Source organism: Capronia coronata (genome assembly GCF_000585585.1).
Source record: "Capronia coronata CBS 617.96 chromosome Unknown acBCG-supercont1.1, whole genome shotgun sequence".
In the NCBI taxonomy this organism is placed as follows: Eukaryota; Fungi; Ascomycota; class Eurotiomycetes; order Chaetothyriales; family Herpotrichiellaceae; genus Capronia; species Capronia coronata.
The window spans coordinates 3,610,091-3,628,255 of NW_006912893.1; the positions used below are offsets into that span (position 1 = coordinate 3,610,091).

At 52.2% G+C, this 18,165-nt stretch overlaps 6 protein-coding genes across 6 annotated transcripts; 4 read left to right on the forward strand and 2 right to left on the reverse strand.

Moving 5' to 3' along the window:
- Positions 1-591: 591 nt before the first annotated feature.
- A1O1_01279 (6-phosphofructokinase) lies at positions 592-2,994 on the forward strand (the record flags this gene model as incomplete). Its single annotated transcript, XM_007722192.1, has 1 exon — positions 592-2,994. One exon carries the CDS (start codon positions 592-594, stop codon positions 2,992-2,994), a length of 2,403 nt encoding a protein of 800 aa, XP_007720382.1.
- Positions 2,995-3,840: 846 nt separating this feature from the next.
- A1O1_01280 (uncharacterized protein) lies at positions 3,841-4,278 on the forward strand (the record flags this gene model as incomplete). The annotated part of the gene is made up of 2 exons (XM_007722193.1): positions 3,841-3,994; positions 4,109-4,278. 2 exons carry the CDS (start codon positions 3,841-3,843, stop codon positions 4,276-4,278), a joined length of 324 nt encoding a protein of 107 aa, XP_007720383.1.
- A 561-nt stretch (positions 4,279-4,839) lies between these two features.
- Positions 4,840-6,465, reverse strand: A1O1_01281 (uncharacterized protein; the record flags this gene model as incomplete). Its single annotated transcript, XM_007722194.1, has 1 exon — positions 4,840-6,465. One exon carries the CDS (start codon positions 6,463-6,465, stop codon positions 4,840-4,842), a length of 1,626 nt encoding a protein of 541 aa, XP_007720384.1.
- A 1,568-nt stretch (positions 6,466-8,033) lies between these two features.
- On the reverse strand, positions 8,034-12,287 carry A1O1_01282 (uncharacterized protein; the record flags this gene model as incomplete). The annotated part of the gene is made up of 1 exon (XM_007722195.1): positions 8,034-12,287. One exon carries the CDS (start codon positions 12,285-12,287, stop codon positions 8,034-8,036), a length of 4,254 nt encoding a protein of 1,417 aa, XP_007720385.1.
- A 1,061-nt stretch (positions 12,288-13,348) lies between these two features.
- On the forward strand, positions 13,349-14,284 carry A1O1_01283 (uncharacterized protein; the record flags this gene model as incomplete). Its single annotated transcript, XM_007722196.1, has 1 exon — positions 13,349-14,284. One exon carries the CDS (start codon positions 13,349-13,351, stop codon positions 14,282-14,284), a length of 936 nt encoding a protein of 311 aa, XP_007720386.1.
- A 729-nt stretch (positions 14,285-15,013) lies between these two features.
- Positions 15,014-17,134, forward strand: A1O1_01284 (uncharacterized protein; the record flags this gene model as incomplete). Its single annotated transcript, XM_007722197.1, has 1 exon — positions 15,014-17,134. One exon carries the CDS (start codon positions 15,014-15,016, stop codon positions 17,132-17,134), a length of 2,121 nt encoding a protein of 706 aa, XP_007720387.1.
- Positions 17,135-18,165: the final 1,031 nt, after the last annotated feature.

Sequence of the window (18,165 nt, forward strand, 5' to 3'; positions counted from 1 at the left end):
GTATCTACCTCGCCTAATAGATAGCACGGGGGTAACAAGGAGATGGTCGTTCGTTAAACCAGCGCCGCCTTAGATGCCTACGACCAGCTCTTTAGCCTCCCTCGTTAAGCCTGGGCGCTAGCTGCTACTGCCAATCACGACCTAAGCTCCCCCCACATCTTGCTGTTACTATGACATAAGGAAGTTACTGCAGACAGCAGATTTGTAGAGCTCTCCTGCGGTACTGAAGCTGAGGGTTCTACTGGTACCTCACCCAAAGTTGTGCCTGTCACCTATCGTGGGGATGAAGTGCTCCATACACTTTACTTGATCTTCACCTGTGTACCGCAGTAGTAACTAACATCCCGCCCACTTTATCCCCAGCATATTATTTTCTTCTTACTCCGCGCTTGATTGCTTTTGTCGCCGTTACACACTCCAGGATCGTTCTCTTCCATCCTCTTCCGACGTCCACGTGTCCTTTTTTTTCTTCTGCTCATCCGATCCGCAGCCTGCCCTGCCCGCATGACCTACATATAACGACGAGGAACACCCTCTACCTAGCTTGGTCCTACCGCCGACGTCTCCCAATTCCCCCGGATATCCCACAAAATGGCCGAAAAGGAGGCGGGGCAGCCGGCCCGGAAACGAAGGATTGGTGTCATGACCAGTGGAGGGGACGCTCCTGGCATGAATGGAGCTGTGCGAGCGGTCGTACGCATGGCCATCTATCGGGGCTGCGAGGCGTACGCAGTCTACGAAGGTTACGAGGGTTTGGTGCAAGGTGGAGATCTGATCAAAGAGATGAAGTGGGATGATGTTCGAGGATACCTGTCTCGCGGTGGAACTCTCATTGGCACCGCCAGATGTATGGCTTTCATGGAAAGATGGGGGAGATTGAAGGCGGCCAAGAACATGATCAAGAGGGGCATCGATGCTCTGATTATCTGTGGTGGTGATGGCAGTTTGACTGGTGCAGACAGATTCCGAGCCGAGTGGCCGAGTCTGATCAGAGAACTTGTCGACACGAAAGAGCTGACGCCAGAGGAAATCGAACCATTCAAGCACCTCAACATCGTCGGCCTCGTGGGCTCTATCGACAACGACATGTCTGGTACCGACGCCACCATCGGGTGCTACTCCTCCCTCGAACGTATATGCTCCGCCGTCGACGATGTCTTCGATACCGCCTCTTCACATCAGAGAGGCTTCGTCATTGAGGTCATGGGTCGACACTGTGGTTGGTTGGCCCTCATGGCCGCCATAGCCACCGGTGCCGACTATGTCTTCATCCCAGAAAGACCCCCAAGTACTGGTTGGGAGGATGAGATGTGCGGTATCATCTCCAAACATAGGTCTCGAGGCAAGAGAAGGTCCATCGTCATCATTGCAGAAGGCGCCCATGATGTCGAGTTGAACAAAATCACTGCCTATCAAGTCAAGGAGCTCTTAAACAAGAAACTCAAATTGGACACCCGGGTCACGATTCTGGGGCACATACAACGAGGAGGACAGGCCTGCTTCTATGATCGATGGCTGTCGACGCTTCAGGGTGTCGAGGCTGTCAACGCAGTGCTCGACGCCACCCCGGAGACCCCGACTCCGGTCATCACGATTCGGGAAAACAAGATTGAGAGATCCGACCTGATGGAGACGGTGGCATTGACGAAGTCCGTGACGGCGGCCATTCAAGCCAAAGACTTTGACAAAGCCATGCAACTGCGGGATGTCGAATTCAAGGAGTACTATAGCAGCTACAGGATCACCACATCCACCGATCGCCCCGAAATGCTTCTGCCGGAGGAAAAGAGACTGCGTATTGCCATCGTCCATGTTGGAGCTCCTGCAGGTGGTATGAACCCGGCCACTCGAGCTGCAGTGGCCTATTGCTTGAGCAGAGGTCACACCCCAATCGCCATCCACAACGGATTCCCTGGGTTGCAACGCCATCACGCCGACAAGCCCGTTGGGTCGGTGCAGGAGATCAAATGGATCGACGTCGACCATCTGGTAAATGAGGGTGGTTCGGAAATTGGGACCAATCGTGGTCTTCCCAGCGCCGACATGAAAAAGACGGCGGAATGTTTCGAACTTTACAAGTTCGACGCCTTGTTTTTGATAGGCGGGTTTGAAGCTTTCACCGCGGCAAGTGAACTTCGAAAGGAACGGGAACAATATCCGGTGTTCCAGATCCCCCTGGTCGTCTTGCCTGCCACCGTCTCGAACAATGTCCCGGGCACTGAATATTCGCTGGGCAGTGACACCTGCCTGAACACTTTGATCAACTTCTGCGACGCCATTAGACAATCGGCCTCTTCATCGAGAAGACGGGTGTTTGTCATCGAAACACAAGGTGGTCGGTCGGGCTACCTGGCCACGATGGCAGGTCTTTCGGTGGGCGCGCTGGCCGTGTACATTCCGGAAGAAGGCATCAACATTCACATGATTGCTCGAGACATAGATTTCTTGCGAGAGAACTTCCAGAATGACCAAGGAGCGTCCCGAGCCGGGAAAATCATTCTTCGAAACGAACGCGCCAGTAGTACCTACACCACTCAAGTAATTGCCGATATGATCAAGGAAGAAGCCAAGGGACGATTTGAATCTCGATCGGCGGTCCCTGGTCATTATCAACAGGGGGGCAAACCTTCGCCTATGGATCGAATCAGAGCCCTCCGGATGGCAATCAAGTGTATACAACACATTGAGGACAGGTATGGCGGCAAGTCCCGAGCAGACATTGCCAACGATCCCTTGTCCGTCTCCGTGATTGGCATTCAAGGCTCCGAAGTCGTCTTCACTCCTATGGGTGGAGAGACCGGGCTGGAGGCCCAAGGGACTGACTGGGTGGACCGGAGACCTAAGGACGAGTTCTGGATGTCAATGAAGGATACCGTGGATGTTCTCAGTGGCCGACCGAAGCTGAGCGATTGTTGCCCGGAGTGTGGGAAGCCACTGTCTGGGAATATGCTGAGGTCCATGGGTCCGAAAACGTACATGGACAAGGACCATTGAATCCATAGTAAGGACGCGAAGTGAGGCCTGGATGTGTATATACCTATGAGCGGCTGGCGTTTACGGGAGGGAAGAGGTGATGAGCGACAGCGCATAACATTCATAGATCAATGATCCTAATTCTCTTCTGCCTCACTCTTTACCTACATAACATATAACCACATCCTTCATGATAGGCAGTTGATCGTTCCTAAATGAATATCACCTTATGCCAAGCAAGGAGTGCGAACAATGGACAAGCCATAAGGCGACAGATCTCATGCAGAAATGTGCCTGACACTGACGGAGACTCGGTTGATGCACTCGCAGACCAGTCAATGTCCAGACAAATAATGGTGCTGATGGGGAACCGGTGGCGTGTCATACCACTGCTTCCTCTGGTGTCTTCTGATTGTGGCTGGGGAGAGAATAATGGTAAGCAGATGGTAATCGAGTTGTACTGAGTAAATACAATTGTCAATACGAGAAGTATGATTGGTTGATTGATTCTGCCAGGCGATGCCGACCAATCGCCGTTTAGCTGATTGTCAGCCCAGTCTCGACGTCAAGTCATGAGGGGAAATATCGCAGTCCATATAAACTGGTGGCCATGCCATCGAATTCAAAGAACAGCAACTGAGCAGAACAGAACAGTGACACATTTTCTTCTATTCACGAATTGTCAGATAGAGACAGGTCGCCTCTTCATACTACACCCATACAATCAAACCACCTGCAACAACAGTCTCCTACCAGATACATACCACAAGAAGCGAGTCCATCGTCTTTATCTTATCTCGGTCTCTCCAACCATTCTTCCATCTCTACAACAACCCTCTCAGACCTTCTCAAACCCATACCTTGAAAATGGTCAAACCAACAACCTGCTGCGGTCGCGCCTCTGACGCCTGCGTCTGCGCCCAGAAAGCCACCTGCTCCTGTGGCAAGCAGTCCGCCATGCACTGCACCTGCGACAAGTCGTCCAGCGAGAACACCGTCCAGGGTGCCAGATGTTCATGCAGTATGTTTGGTCCCTTACTTTTTTTGATTTGACTATACGCCTGAATGAGACTTTGGTTCTTCCCTTAGATCAATTCTGTCTCATACATATATGCTGACCATCTCTCTCTTCTAGGAGCCCGTCCTGCCGGCGAATGTACCTGCGACCGCGCCTCGACCGAGAACACTGCCCCTGCCGGATCGACTTGCGCCTGCGGCAAACGCACTGCCGGTAGCTGTACTTGCGAAAAGGCCGCTGATGGTGGTCTGTTGCCTGGCGAGGTTGACTTTACTACCCAGTCATAATTGGTTGTCTACGGGTACAGCTGAAGTCCTCCAAAGTATGGAGGGAAGTGATATGGCCACAACGAACAGTTGATCCATACCCAAAGGCCTGCCTCATGCTATCTGCCTGATTACCTAGGTAGGATGCGGCAGGGCATCATCATGATGCATGATGGTCCATGACATCCTGGGTGGTCTGGGTTCGAAAAACACCCTCAAAAGATACCATTTGTACGATTCTCATCTTCCTAAGACAGGAACGGGCGTGGGACAGGTTGGCTTGTTGGACATGATACCATGCATGCACGAAAGGCGTTTGGGCTGGCGAAGGAACTCATAACAAGTCCTCGGGTTATGGGCAACCCGCGTGAATCAATACTGATTGCTGAACAACACTACTCTGCGGTAGATGCTTTCAGACAAATGATCATGAATCACTATTTCATAATCTATTTCCCTCTTCTCAGACTGGTCAACGCGTCTGTGGAGGTTCGGCATCCCATTGACCTGGTTGCGCCGTGCTTGTGTATCACTCCCGTCCATGAACGCAAGAAAGAAACCTGGAAGGCCTGGCTGATATGGTCACTGCTTCTTCGAGCCATCCGGCCCACTCTGACTCGAATTCTGATCGTTGACTTCTTTCCCCTCCTCCTTCGCCTTCTCTTCATCCTGCTTCCGCTTCTCAATCAGATGCGCACGGCTCTTCACCCTATCCAGCATCTTCTGCCTCTCCCCGACCTCTCTACAATTCGTCTTCGCCCAGCTCAAGACATCCTGAAACCGTCCCTGGAGAAATGCTATCCGCACATCCGCCGAGTCATCGAGGCCGGGATTGTCCTCGACGCAGCACGCAATCTCTCGCTTCATGCCTTTAATGACATACCCGATCTCGACGCCCTCGACCGGCAGACTCCTGATATCCGCCCACAACTGATCCACGCCGATCTGTCTCACCCACTTGTTTCTGCGGTCGTCGAACGTACGCGCGAACTCAGGCCCGAAATACCTCTTCACGTCGTCCACGACTTGGTCTCTCGACAAATGCGCGTCCTTGCTGGACGGATCGTCGCGATGTTTGGGCAGGTATTCGCTGATCCAGTATCCGAACACGGGTCTCTTGGCTGCTCTCTGTCGATCGTTGGCTTTGAGATATAGACCCTTCTCGGCCGTCGCGTTGGTCGTGGGGGCCTTGTGTTGCGATCCAGCCAGCTTTGTCTTCTCTTCCGTCTCGATCTCAGTGGGAGTGTTGCTTTGATTCTGTTTCTCTTTCTCTTTCTCATTCGTCTCCTTCCCCTTCTCCTTCTCCTTCTCCTTCTCCTTCTCCTTCCACCGTCCAGGATAATGGAACCGACATGAAGCCGCGTACGCCATCATCTCGTCCCAGCTCGCAAACGGGTTCCAGAACCGCTCAACATCCAGCCCCAAGTACTCCAATACCGTGCTGGGGTCGTCCGTCATCTTGACACGCGAATGTTCTTTGTTGTGTGCTTCGACTTCAGCGATACGCAGACAAAGGCCCTTGGACGTACAAGTCAATCCGTGTCGACGGATGATGCTGCCCAGAATGTTCCACAGGTCGCCGTGGGCCTGGAAGAACAGGTGCCATCTGAGATACGATGCCGTCGGACATACCGTGATGTCGATTTGGACGTATTTGTCGCTTTTTGCGGTGGTAGTCGTGAGAGTGTCGCAGTTCGGGTCTGCCGTCTGGTTATGTGAGCCGTAGACTGATTTGCTATTTCCTTCCATGTGCAGAATGTTGTCTTCGCTTGCGGTGTTGGGTTCAATCGAAGTTGTTCTTGCTGCTTCGACCTTGACTCCAAGTTCACTCCTGTGAGTGACCGTGGCACCAGACCCCACGACCATCTGGACCGCATCGTGGTCAACTCTCTCAGAGTCCAACTCGTGCGGCCGCGGCCACCTCAAAGCAAGATTGAACGTGCTACTCCCACCCGTGCGTTTCCATTTCTCTGCGCCCAGCACCTCTGCCAGAAAGTCTCCTGTCACAGATTCCATCGCCGAAACTGGCTCCGCAACCAGGACGTCGATATCGCCATAGGAAGTCTTGGCGGGCGCCTCGATGGCGTGGCCGACGTGTTTGAAATGCGGTCTCAGTAGTGCTTCCACGCGTGCAAGGGTGGAATTGTACACGTCGGGAGGCATGCGTGGTGTGGACAGCTTTTCTGGGGCAAATGCCGACCCTCCCATCTTGGTGGTGGTTGCCTGGTCGCCTTACTGGGTACTTTACTAAGTACTCTATGGTCGGCGTGGCTCTTGAATGAACTAACTCTCGTCACATTTAGAATAAGACAGCGGGGACTGCATTTCGTCTCTGTGGGAGTTGATGGACGTTGTTCCGACTAGGTCTGTCCTTCGGTCAAGGTCGATTCAGTCCGTGAGATCGAGAAGAGAAGACGCGCGGTGGTGAAGAGGAAGAGTTGAGTGACACGTGAAGATTGAACAACTGAGTGCCACAAGAAGTGAAACGATAGACGGGTTTCTGGTTTGACAGAAGCGAGTGCCCTCCTGGGGTCCTGACTATGTTCTCCGTTTTCGGTAGGCTGGATCTGATATCGTAGAAGAGGAAGCTCGATAGATCTGATACCAGGTAAAACAACGTCAGACAAAGGACAAAAAGGCGTCTAGTAACTGAAGTGAAGGGGATGATATTCACCCCTATTGCGTTTGTCGTTTGTTTGCCTCCATCTCTTGGATGTTTTCACGCTCAGTGGTTCATCGAAATGCTCATGCACACTGAATTCCTCCTTTTGTGGGGATTTGTGTTTGTGTCGTTGCGCATAGCAGGTCAAACTACTGTACCTCATTCAGGGAGTGGTTAATAGCGATGAAATTCGTGTCTGTATTTGTGTCGTACAACGTTCTTGCACGGGTTGTCCAATACACTGTGACCAATCTTTGATTCTTTGTTAGCTGCTGTGAGAAAAGCCAGAACTGGAAACCCACCTCTTTTTTGGTTCTACTGTTCTACCGTATGTTTCCCCATTTCATCACTTTCTGCCAGGAGTACCCATGCGTGCCTGTGCTATCTCGTGATTGACTCGGAGAACTCAGATGGGCTCGATGAATACCTCATCTAGGGTATTCTGTCCTCAAGTCAAGTCAAGTCACATCGTGGCTGACGCCACAAGAGTCGGGGACTTTGGCGTTCAGGTGTTAGAAAGTCCACGTTTCCAAAGTCCAGGCCGGTTGGAGTGTAATGGCAATGAAGTGCAGTGCAGTGCAGTTGCCCGGGGTGGGACACCGAATCTAGCTTTTGTTATCATGCGCTAAACCACAAAATTCAAAGTCAGACGGAGATGCTTCCCCTGGTCTCGCTAGGATGAGAAGGTGAGGATGTAGAGTGAGTGATGAGATAGATGGGACAATGTAAGATAGTAGATAAATTCATCTGACTCCGATTAATACTAATAGTATCAAGTGAGGCTGAGAAAAAGGGGGATGGATGACTCAGCGCAGCCTCGGCGCACTTCTAGTACAGTACCATACTGGAGACGTAAGACATATTGTGAGACAGTCTGTGACCAACCAACAATCCTTGTACAAAGGGGCTGAATGAATAGGATTGAGATCTCTTCCGCTTACTCCATGGTTCATGGTATCAACGGTCTCATCTTTCAATTGATGGACGCAGACCATAGAACACAGAAATAGATAGGCGTAGGCAGACAAGACCCCTATTATGGAAATCTTTTCATGAAAAACCAGAATCAACGGGTATCGCATGCACACAGCTGCAGTCTACAAACCACCTAAAACTATACAACCTCATGGAGAGGGTCTTCTTCTGCAACATCGTCGAGTTCGCCCTCGACATCTCCACCCGCATACACTTCCTCGGCCTGGGCCTGGGATCCAGCGGCAACAGCGACTTGGCCACCCATAGCTTTGACCTTGGCCTGGGTCATCTCATAGACATACTGACCCAGATGTTCGACGCCTTCCATTTCCGTCCCAGCCACATCCTCAGCATCTACGGGGCGATCCGTGGGGAACATTTCGCCCGTAGTCAGGACCAATTTATCTGGTCTCTGCAACAACAGATCCATGGCGGGCTTCATCTCGAAACAAGACTCGAACAACTCCCGGCGTCCGAGAATATACAGCCCCAGCCTGGCGCGCGAGAGCGCGACCGTCAATCTGCGCACGTCTCGCAAATACCCCACGGACCGGGTCCGCGTCATGGACACGATCACGTAATCGTTCTGCTCGCCCTGGTATTTATCCACCGTCGTCACGATGCGAGGCAGCCCGAACAGCTTGTTGTTCTTGCAGCGATGGTCAAGCACGTCTCGGATCAACGCTCGTTGGCCGGCGTACGTGGCTAAAATGGAGATGCTGCGCGCAGGGTACCCTAGGAGCCGCATGTATTGGTACAACGCCACGGCGTACTCCGCCTCGCCCAGGTTCTGGATGAAATGAGGGGTCGGCTCGCGCTCGCCTTGATCTTGGTAGTCGGGCACATCGATGAATTGATAGTCGTAGCGGAACCCCGCGTTGGCGCGAGTAAATTCGGCCTGCTGATCAAGAATCGCCAGATTGCCCAGATTGTTGTATCGCCATTTGAAGAGTTCCGCGATCGACGGACGGCAGCGACCTTGTTGGTCCAAGTGGACGGTGGGTACACCTAGCCGAACCAAGCGGAGGAAGAGCGATTGTTCGAAATTGGAATATTGACGCAAAGCAAGATTTTGGATGACGGGCGAGTTTTGTAAATGATCGCCCACAAGGACGATCCGCTTCAAGGGCAACTCTCCCGACCTCACATCAGGGTTCTGCATGGCACAGGGGATGAAAGATTCAACCTCGGTGATCTGTGCTGCTTCTTCCATGATCAATGTGTCGTAGTGAAACCCTAGTTCAGCAATCTCCGTCCTTCTCATTGCTGCGTGCGTGGACGTCATGGCAATGATGCGTGCCTCTTTCACAAGCAGATGATTTGCTTGGTCTCGATTGCTTCGCAGAATCTCGAAAGGTCGAATGGATTCGAGCTCCGAGAAGATCTTGTCGATATGGTATTGACACCCAGAAGCGATATCATGAGCCTCTTCCAAGGAGACATTTTCAGGGAACAGCGTCGGCATAGGGGCATTGCTGAAGTAATTATAAAAAGGAAAAGCAGCCAGAATATCTTCAACTGTGGCATCGTCGGCGTTCGCAACATCCCAGAATCGCGCCCAAGACGGCTTCACAAAGACTTGGTTGAAATACTCTGCCGTCTCGCAAGATCCTCCGTGAGCTCCCTCGGCGCCGATGGATGCTGCAAGTCGATTGACCTCGGAAAGGTACAGCTGCCGGTTTTCCAGGAATGACTCTACACGGCCATATTTACTGTATGACCCCTCAGTTTCCAGTTCTTCTTCTCCATGACCCAGCCGGAGTAGATGTCGTGGATCGATATCCAAGGCAATGATTTTCTGGAACAACTGATTCAGTGCTTGGTTGCTATGCGCAATCAATAAGACACGCTCGGATGGAAAGTTATGGTACAGGAGGTTGATCGTCTGCGTGGCCACATCTGTCTTTCCCGTGCCAGGGGGTCCCACAACAACAGTGAGACCCGGCTGGGTACCAGACACTATGGCTTCCACTTGCTTCGGTGTAAAGCGGACAGAGTTCGTTTTCCTGGCGTCCATAGGATATGGTCCAGTGTTCGGAGGTTTGTAGGTGGAAACAGTGATCACAGAGGAATCTTGCTCCATTTGTTCCCGCCGTCGCTTTTTCGGATTCACCGGAGGATCATCGTTTGCATTGGTGGCGCTCCGAAGGACAAACGGAGGGTTGAGAGGCGTACTCTGTTCAGAAGCAGGCTCCACCGTCTTGCCAGGGAAGCTGTCCAACAGATGCTGCCAATCAAGAAAGGTGTCGAGGTAGTCGAGAGATTCAATACGGTTCTGAAGTGAGGTGAAGAAAGCGCTTCGGGGATCACCATAGCCCAAATACACTTCTTGAAGCCAAGAGGGTAGTGTGGTTTGGGACGACACCAGTTTTTGAATTGTTTCCAGGACTGGCTTGAAATTGTTCTCGCGGCCTTGTCTCCGAGCAATGACATTGAAACTTGCGTTGACGTCTGAACCGTTCAGAAGTTTGGTCTTGTCCGCGGTATGGAACGTGGGGTCCATATCAAGCAAAAGGCGTCTCCTCCGTGGTCTTGACGTGTGACCATTCGTCTGAACATCTCTCAGGGGTCGGCCATTATCATCCAGGACTTGGACAACTTCCGCAGCTCTCAGTGCAGTGAACAGGCATTCTTCACCTTCCTGCTCCCGAGCATGGCCATTGGTGAGTAATTTGGAAGTGGAAGTTTCTGCTGCTTTCACAGCCATCAGAAATACAACGTCGTGGGGTCTTAGACTTTCCCATTCCCGTCTGATGCCATCATTAAGGCGGCTCACATCGAGTATCACTTCCGCTCGCACATAGCTGGGCTTGAGATGGCCAACTCTGGTTGGACCGATCTCGATGATTGCGGGCTCAGAGATTGGTAGAGCCATTTTAGAAAACCCTTCAAATGCTGTGCTGCCCCGTTCCCTTCCCGACTTCGGCTTCATTCGCTTGACAATGCTTTCGAGATCCTTTCGAATCCCATAGAATGCTTCGGCTTGATAGAGCTGGAAGGACCTCCACATAAAATCGCCGAGAGTCAAATACTGAAGATTCAACTTGGGGATTCCAAGCGGCCGCGAGCCGTCGTATGATTCATTCCTCAGCAATTTAGGATCGTAGATCGATTCAGCCGTGGGAAAGACAGAAAGCTTTGCGATCGTCTCCTTGAAATCCGGTGGTTTCGAAAACAAGGATAAAAGACTCTCCATCATGACAGCTCGATTCGCAGTAATTCCGGCGGTCTGTGGGTACGTGGTGCGAATATTGAGGTGGGTACATAAGTCCTGTAACTCCGAGTCGGACAGGGTCGAGAAATGGGACTCGAGGTCGCTTCGTTTGTCAATTGCCCCGAAATTCGACAAGGCAAGAACCTTCAATTTGTCCTCGAAATGCTGGAGGGCAACTCGTTGAAGCCTTTGCAGCGATTCGTAATATGTCTTGCGCAGTCCCTCGGGATTAGACTCACTGTTGCCTAGGTCGTCCACAGGAAACCCTTGAAAGTGCTCGAACAGATCTGTCAAGTCCCGCAAAATAACCGCATCCTCTCTGTCGTACATTTTGGATGTCCGGATGATGGCTAGAATGTTGAGGTCTTGTAAGAGAGGATTCGTGTATCGTCTGGTGGGTAATTGACTGATCAGATCGATCAGGAACTCCACGAAGCGTTCACAGTACACCATCTCTTGCGTATTGCTCAGCTTCTCCACGTTGAGCCGTGTCAAGAAATCAATCAGCATCGCATACAGCCATGCTCGATCAAATCGTATCCGGCTTTGGCCCTCTTGATCGGCGCCATCGTATCGTCTCTGCGCAGCTCGCCATGCCTTCTTCCTACCAGTGTTTGCATCCAGCAGCCTGTTTCTAGTAGTTTCGTCGTGTAGATTGTGCCATATTGAGATTGAGACCAGAGGGGCGCATTCTTTGCGCACGTGTTCCTCCTCCAGCGACTGAAACGCGCCAATGACAAAATGTAGGAGTGACAGCCGACAGAATATGGAGAGCGAGGAGTCGAGGTTTGAAGAAAGAATTCGTCGAAATAGCTGCGAGAAGTCCTCGGGTCGGTTCGAGAATAGGGTCCAATCTTGGAGATGTGCCCTTTGTTTGACATTGAAGAAGATCGCGATGAGGAGGACGTGGTGGTTGGACGCGTCGGCTGAGAAGGTAGGCCAGAGGAATCGCTCGAGGATCTGTAGGTTCTCCAAGAGTGCAAGCGGTCGTAGAGCGAAAGAGTCTTGTTCCAAGGGGTCCCAGATCGCAGTCTTGATCAACTCTGGCTTGACTTTGGTAGGTGTGGTGTCTAGCCAGTACTTGTGTGCCAGCTCTTCCCAAGGCGTTCCGGCGGCGTTGGGCGAGCTGGCCGTAACATCCTGGGCCGGCGCCAAAGCAGGACGTAATTGAAGATCCATTATCAAGTCCGCCGCGCTTTTCTTGACAAGGTCCTGCGTGACAAAGAAGTCGGAAATTTGCTGTATCAAAAGTCCAAAGCAGCCTGACTCGCGCTTGAACTCCGCAGTATCAAAATTTCTCCGCAGCGCCGCTTTTACGACACACGCTCCTACTCATTTAGAGGTACCCTATACTCACCCGTTATCCTAAACACGGTCTACCGTAGGTAGACCAATGAAACTCCAGTCTTCCTTCTACGGTAGGTGTCGTAGGGATGCCGCTTGGGCAAAGATAACATGCCAGTGTCTCTCAATAACGCTCAGATTAAAGTCCAACACTACTACTAGGTATATGCGTAGTATCTTATCTATCTCCCTGCCTGCCTTGCCGCTTTGACGCCATATCGCGGTAACATGCAACTCGGCTCAGCCTCGTCTTGACCCAGACTCTCAATATTCAAGCTCGCAGGCTGGTTAATCATCAAGCGAGATTCAGTAAACCTTTCCTACTAGTTGATCTAAAGACAAAGTTCCAAGGCAACAAGGCTAGGCAAGACCGTTGGGTCCTCAGGCATTGGCCAGGTAAGATAACAGAAACTAGCTAATCACTAGCGAGACCTTGGACCTCATGGTAAGGTATCTTACTATCTTGTCTGGCCGTCAACCTGAGATCACAAGCTTATGCAGCACAGCTTCAGACCCCTAGGAACTTATCACCGCATCCTGGCTCTCACAACCACTATTCCTACGATGGATGATTGTTTTTCACGGAATGTACTGGCTTACATTTCGTCCGTGAGTAGTCCGCGATTGTCCGTGACGAAATTGGGACTCGGCTTATGTGCGAACCACCTACGTATAGGCTCAACGGTCGCAGTCCCGTCATGGCACGGCTTCGGGGTATTTGAGGGTCTAGCTGCTCCATATCGGTGAAATAGACTATCCGAGAAGCATGGGACGGACTTCTCATCTGGCCGCTCAGACCGGTATATTAAATCGTGGCTACTTCTGCTTCCTCAAGGCTATGATCACACTTGAAACAAACCATCTGGAGCAGCCAGGCATCACAAGACAGAAGCATCATGGCCAAAATCCTTGCCGTTTTCGGCGCAACCGGCCAACAGGGTGGATCAGTGGTTAAATACGTCCTCAACGATCCGGAGCTCTCGCAAGAGTACAAGGTCCGCGCCATCACACGTGATGTCAACTCTGAGAAAGCCAAGCAACTCAAAGAGAAGGTTGAAGTTGTCCAGGGGGATGTGTCTGACCGAGCTTCCCTGGAGAAGGCTCTGACCGGGACTCACACCGTCTTCGCCATGACCGCACCTTCCTTCGAACCCAACCGCTTGGAAATCGAGTATAACAATGCCAAGAGGATTGCCGATGTCGCGCTGGAGAAAGGTGCTCAGTACTTTATCTTCAGCACTTTGCCCAATGTCCGAGAGATCTCGGGCGGCAAGTACACCAATGTGACCCCCTTCGACGCCAAGGCAAACGCCGAGCAGTATATTCGAGGTCTTCCCATCAAAAGCGCCTTCGTCTCCCTGGGATCGTTCATGGAGAATTTTCAGCTCCAAACCTTCTTGGCTCCGCGACAGGCTCCTGATGGCACCTGGGTTATGACCCGCCACACCTCTCCGAAGACACAAGTGCCCTTGATCGACGCCGTCGGGGACACGGGCAAATTTATTGGCGCCATCCTTGCCGAGCCGGACAAGTACGAAGGCGAAACCTTCTGTGCCGCCGTCGGACTATATACCTTGGAGGAAATAGTCGGCACCATGTCCAAGGCCACGGGCAAGACCGTCGTCTACAAGCAGATTCCGGCCGAGGACTTCAGGAAGAGCTTACCACCATTCGCTGCGGATATATTCGTGGAAGGTTTTGGCTACGGAGAGGAGTTCGGCTACTATGGCCCAAATACCAAGGAGTTGGTTGCTTGGGCTGCTCAACAAGCCCGGGGCAGACTCACCACTCTTGAAGAGTACTTCGAGGCACATCCTCTTCAGCTCGCATGATTGGAGAGCAGCGAGGGAGACTGAGGTTTGTTGTTGTACATGGTCAAGGACTCAAGGCCAGGTGGATTGGCAAGACTCGAGATTCTGAGATGTGCAGCGGCATGCTACAAGGGTCCAACGGGATATAAAGTGAATGAGATGTGTTCAGCTCCGTATAAGACAAATATCTTACAGCCAGCCTTTATATCTAACAGTTGAAGAGTACAATGTCATTCAGGTCAATGCAGTCGTAGATAAAGGGGTTCCTAACCGAGACATCGCCATCCATCACAGAAGATACTGAGAAAAACACTTACGTCTCTGCCTGCACTTCTGCCTGCACTTCTGCCTCCTCCGTTCTTACATAATTTGCCATCGTGTGCGAGCCTAAAGGAATGCGAAGCGTGTGTCAAGGTGATTGTAAGTTGTAACCTCGCGCGAGTCAAGGGTGAGCACAGGGCGGCATCACTCTCGTCCCGATTGGGGATGAGCCGTGAGCAGTCTTCAAGTTTACCTTTCACAGCGCAGCTCGCATGCGGTTTCTGGTGACTTGACGCACTCTTCTTGTATTAACGACGCCATCGGAGGGCACTTGGCCTTAACCTACTACACTCAATCCCCTAGTCCCTTCCGATATAATGCGATGACATCGAAATAACCTGTTACGAGCGCGTCTCTTCCCTTTTCGATGCGGCTGGCGTTCGGACATCATCCCTCCCTGCAACCTTCGCCAGCGTCGCTTTTGGAACGATGTCCACTACCGACGTGCCCTCAGTCAAGGTGTACAAGCCTCTGGTGGAAAGCCATATACGCCGTCTAAGTGACGCGAGGCAAGATACCGACGTTGACTCGCCCATCGTCGAATCGGATTGCATCGAACTTCTCAATGAAATCCGATCCATTCGAAGCCAAAGCGTCGGCGCCGACTTGCCTCAACTGCACAATGCTGCGCTGGAAACCGTGTTTCGCGAGATTTTCGTGCGCATAGTGGCGACCGTCGACATCTCCGAACCATTGTTTGCTCAGGTCTGGGTTCTGCTGGACATCATAACAGTGCTGTCGGACAACGACCTCTGCGAGGCGGGTTTGGGGTTCTGGCTCGTGGAAGAGTTGCTTGATAGTCAGACGATTGAAGGGTGCCGGAGAGTGTTTGACTATCTCGATTCTCGGAGGGAGAAGATTACGGCCAAGAATTTTAAGCACAAGAGCTTGGTGATACTGAGATGTTGCAACGAGTTATTGAGACGCCTGTCGCGCGCAGAAGACACGGTCTTCTGCGGCCGCGTCTTCATTTTCCTGTTCCAGAGTTTCCCGCTAGGCGATAAGAGCTCAGTGAACCTGCGAGGAGAGTTCCACGTTGAGAATGTCACCGCGTTTGACCCTTCGCCCAAGAAATCTGAAGATGCGATCAAGCCGATGGATTTGGATACAGGAGCAGGAACACCGCAAGCGACTTCGGGAGCTCAGACACCAGCATCAGGCAGCCAGTTACAGGATCAAGAGACCACGTCCAAGACAGTAAGAGGAACGTCCATTCCCAGACCGATGAAATCGGAAGCCAAAGATCAAGCGCAACCACCACCTGACCTCGACGCCCTATATCCAAAGTTCTGGTCTCTCCAGTCTCTATTCTCCTCGCCGACCAAGCTGTTTGAACTGCCCAATATGGCCAACTTCAAAGAAGGCCTAGCTCTGACGCTCTCATGCTTCAAATCCGTGTCCAACACTTCCGCACCCAGCACGACTCCTTCCGACGCGCGACGCGGACTCAAGCGAAAACGTACCGACACCGACACGGACAATGTGTCCCACCCAGCATCGACATTCAACCCAAAGTATCTGACAAACCGGGACCTCTTTGACCTGGAGGTCCACGACATCGACTTCCGGCGTCACATCTTGGTCCAGGCCCTGATCATGATCGACTTCCTCCTCAGCCTCACCCCGACTGCCAAGGCGAAGTTCGAAGGACTCACGAATAAGTCTGTGTTGTATTCGTACACCATGTCTGATGAAGACACGAAATGGGTCCAGTCCACCCGCGCCGCCATCGCGAGCTATCTGCAGCAGGGCAACGGCAACGAGGGCAAATTCTATTATCGGATGGTTGACACAGTCTTGTCCCGAGACAAGAACTGGGTCCGATGGAAAGCCGAAAATTGCCCTTCGATATCGCGTGACCCTGTCTCTCCGCAAGCTTATCTCGAGGCGAAGGAGACCCTGACCAAGCTGACGAATGCGCACAAGGCTCCGCTGCCCAACCCTCCGGGCGCGGCGGATCTTGCCTTCTTGTCAAAGGTTGAGCCGTTGGAAGCGCTGAAAAAGCCATCGACCCGACACAAGATCCCTACCTTGGAAGAGTACTACCGTGCAATTGAAACGGATGAGCTCGACATGGACTTTGCGGCGACGGAGGAGGAGAAAGCGGAGATTGAGGAGCGCAAGGCTGGTAAGCTGTGGCGGGCGCTACGGTCAAGTGAGCGGCGATTCACGCTGTGTGAGAAGGTCCAGTACGGTGGGAACCTGAAGCCGCTTATTGAAGGTGATAATGAGACCGAGGAAAAAACAGACGAGGATAAGGGGAGAAAAAATGATACTGAGAAGGCAGAAGAGAAGACGGATGAAGGGGATGCCAAAGGCGACATGCAAGACCAGGGCGACGAACAGCCTGGCACCGAAGCTGGAGACCAAATCCAGGTCAAGGATGAGCCACAGTCCACAGTACCAGAGCTTACGAATGAGTCGAGCGGCCAGGATAAGGAGAGGACAGCTGAAGAGGTTGAAGATGCAGAGATGACTGATGTCGTGGATCCCCAGTCAGACCAGGGGCGCCCCGACGATGCAGACCGCGATTCTGGCGAGGCAGAGTGATAAGCTCAACAGCTGGACCAACAGACCAAGAAACATCATGTTTCTTCACGCGTTCGGAGAGCAACGGAAATGTCCAAAACAATAGGCGCCTCATGCGTAAGAAAGGTTCCAGCCATATCCAGGACGCCTCCACAGGCCGATCACATCGCGCTCCAGAACATCCAGGTGCCTTTTCTTCATCTTTCACCGTCATGGCCAGTCCCCCGTAGATACCGAGGCACGTCGCTCACATTCAAGTACGTAGTCACGTAACGCATGATGCCCATCCTTCAAGTGTGTCTACCTGGTCTTGGCTTACATATCAGACCTCGAACTGCGGCCAGCCACGGCGGCGCAGTCTGCAAAATACCGAACCATCCATGGAAGGGAATGATCGGTTGCATGCAGTCGGTCTCAGTGCCCTGGGAGGTGTAGTCCGAGGAGAGTGGGTTGGCCAGGACAAGGAGGTGCTTATCGAGGTGGACGATGTAGAAGAAAGAAAGATACAGGAAGGGCAAGACACCAACTTCAAGCGTGATGGCAGCGTGGGGGATGCCAAGTCCTTCTCCTCGGAGATCTTGGATTCTCCTTCAAGTTTCTGAACTCAAGATCTGCTTGGAGATTCCCATGTCGAAGTGGTTAACCATCATCAATGCTTGCAACGGTGGTACCAACAGGCGGATGTGCGTTGTTCCCGGCCCTACCCAGGAGACATTGCTGTGAGAGCTGCGCAGGCACTCGAGGCTAGTGTTTCTGGTGCAATATAGCTTCTTCTGGAGTAGCCGGTCTGTTTTGTGCGGCAGAAAGTCCTTAATGATGGCCCTGCCGGGGAAATAAATGCAGGGGTGCGCGTCTAGACAGTGTACAGCCTGTCAGCCATCCCCTCAGGGCTTGGGGCTTGGGGCTCGACGAACAAGCGAACAAGCCCAGTTCCACCGAATCATGAGCATCTGAAGCAGCAATGGACTTCCCGGGGGACATCAGCAGAGAGGATAATGGCAAGAGCGAGCGTAACGGATCGAATGGCGAAAGCTGGCGAGCTGGAGACCGTG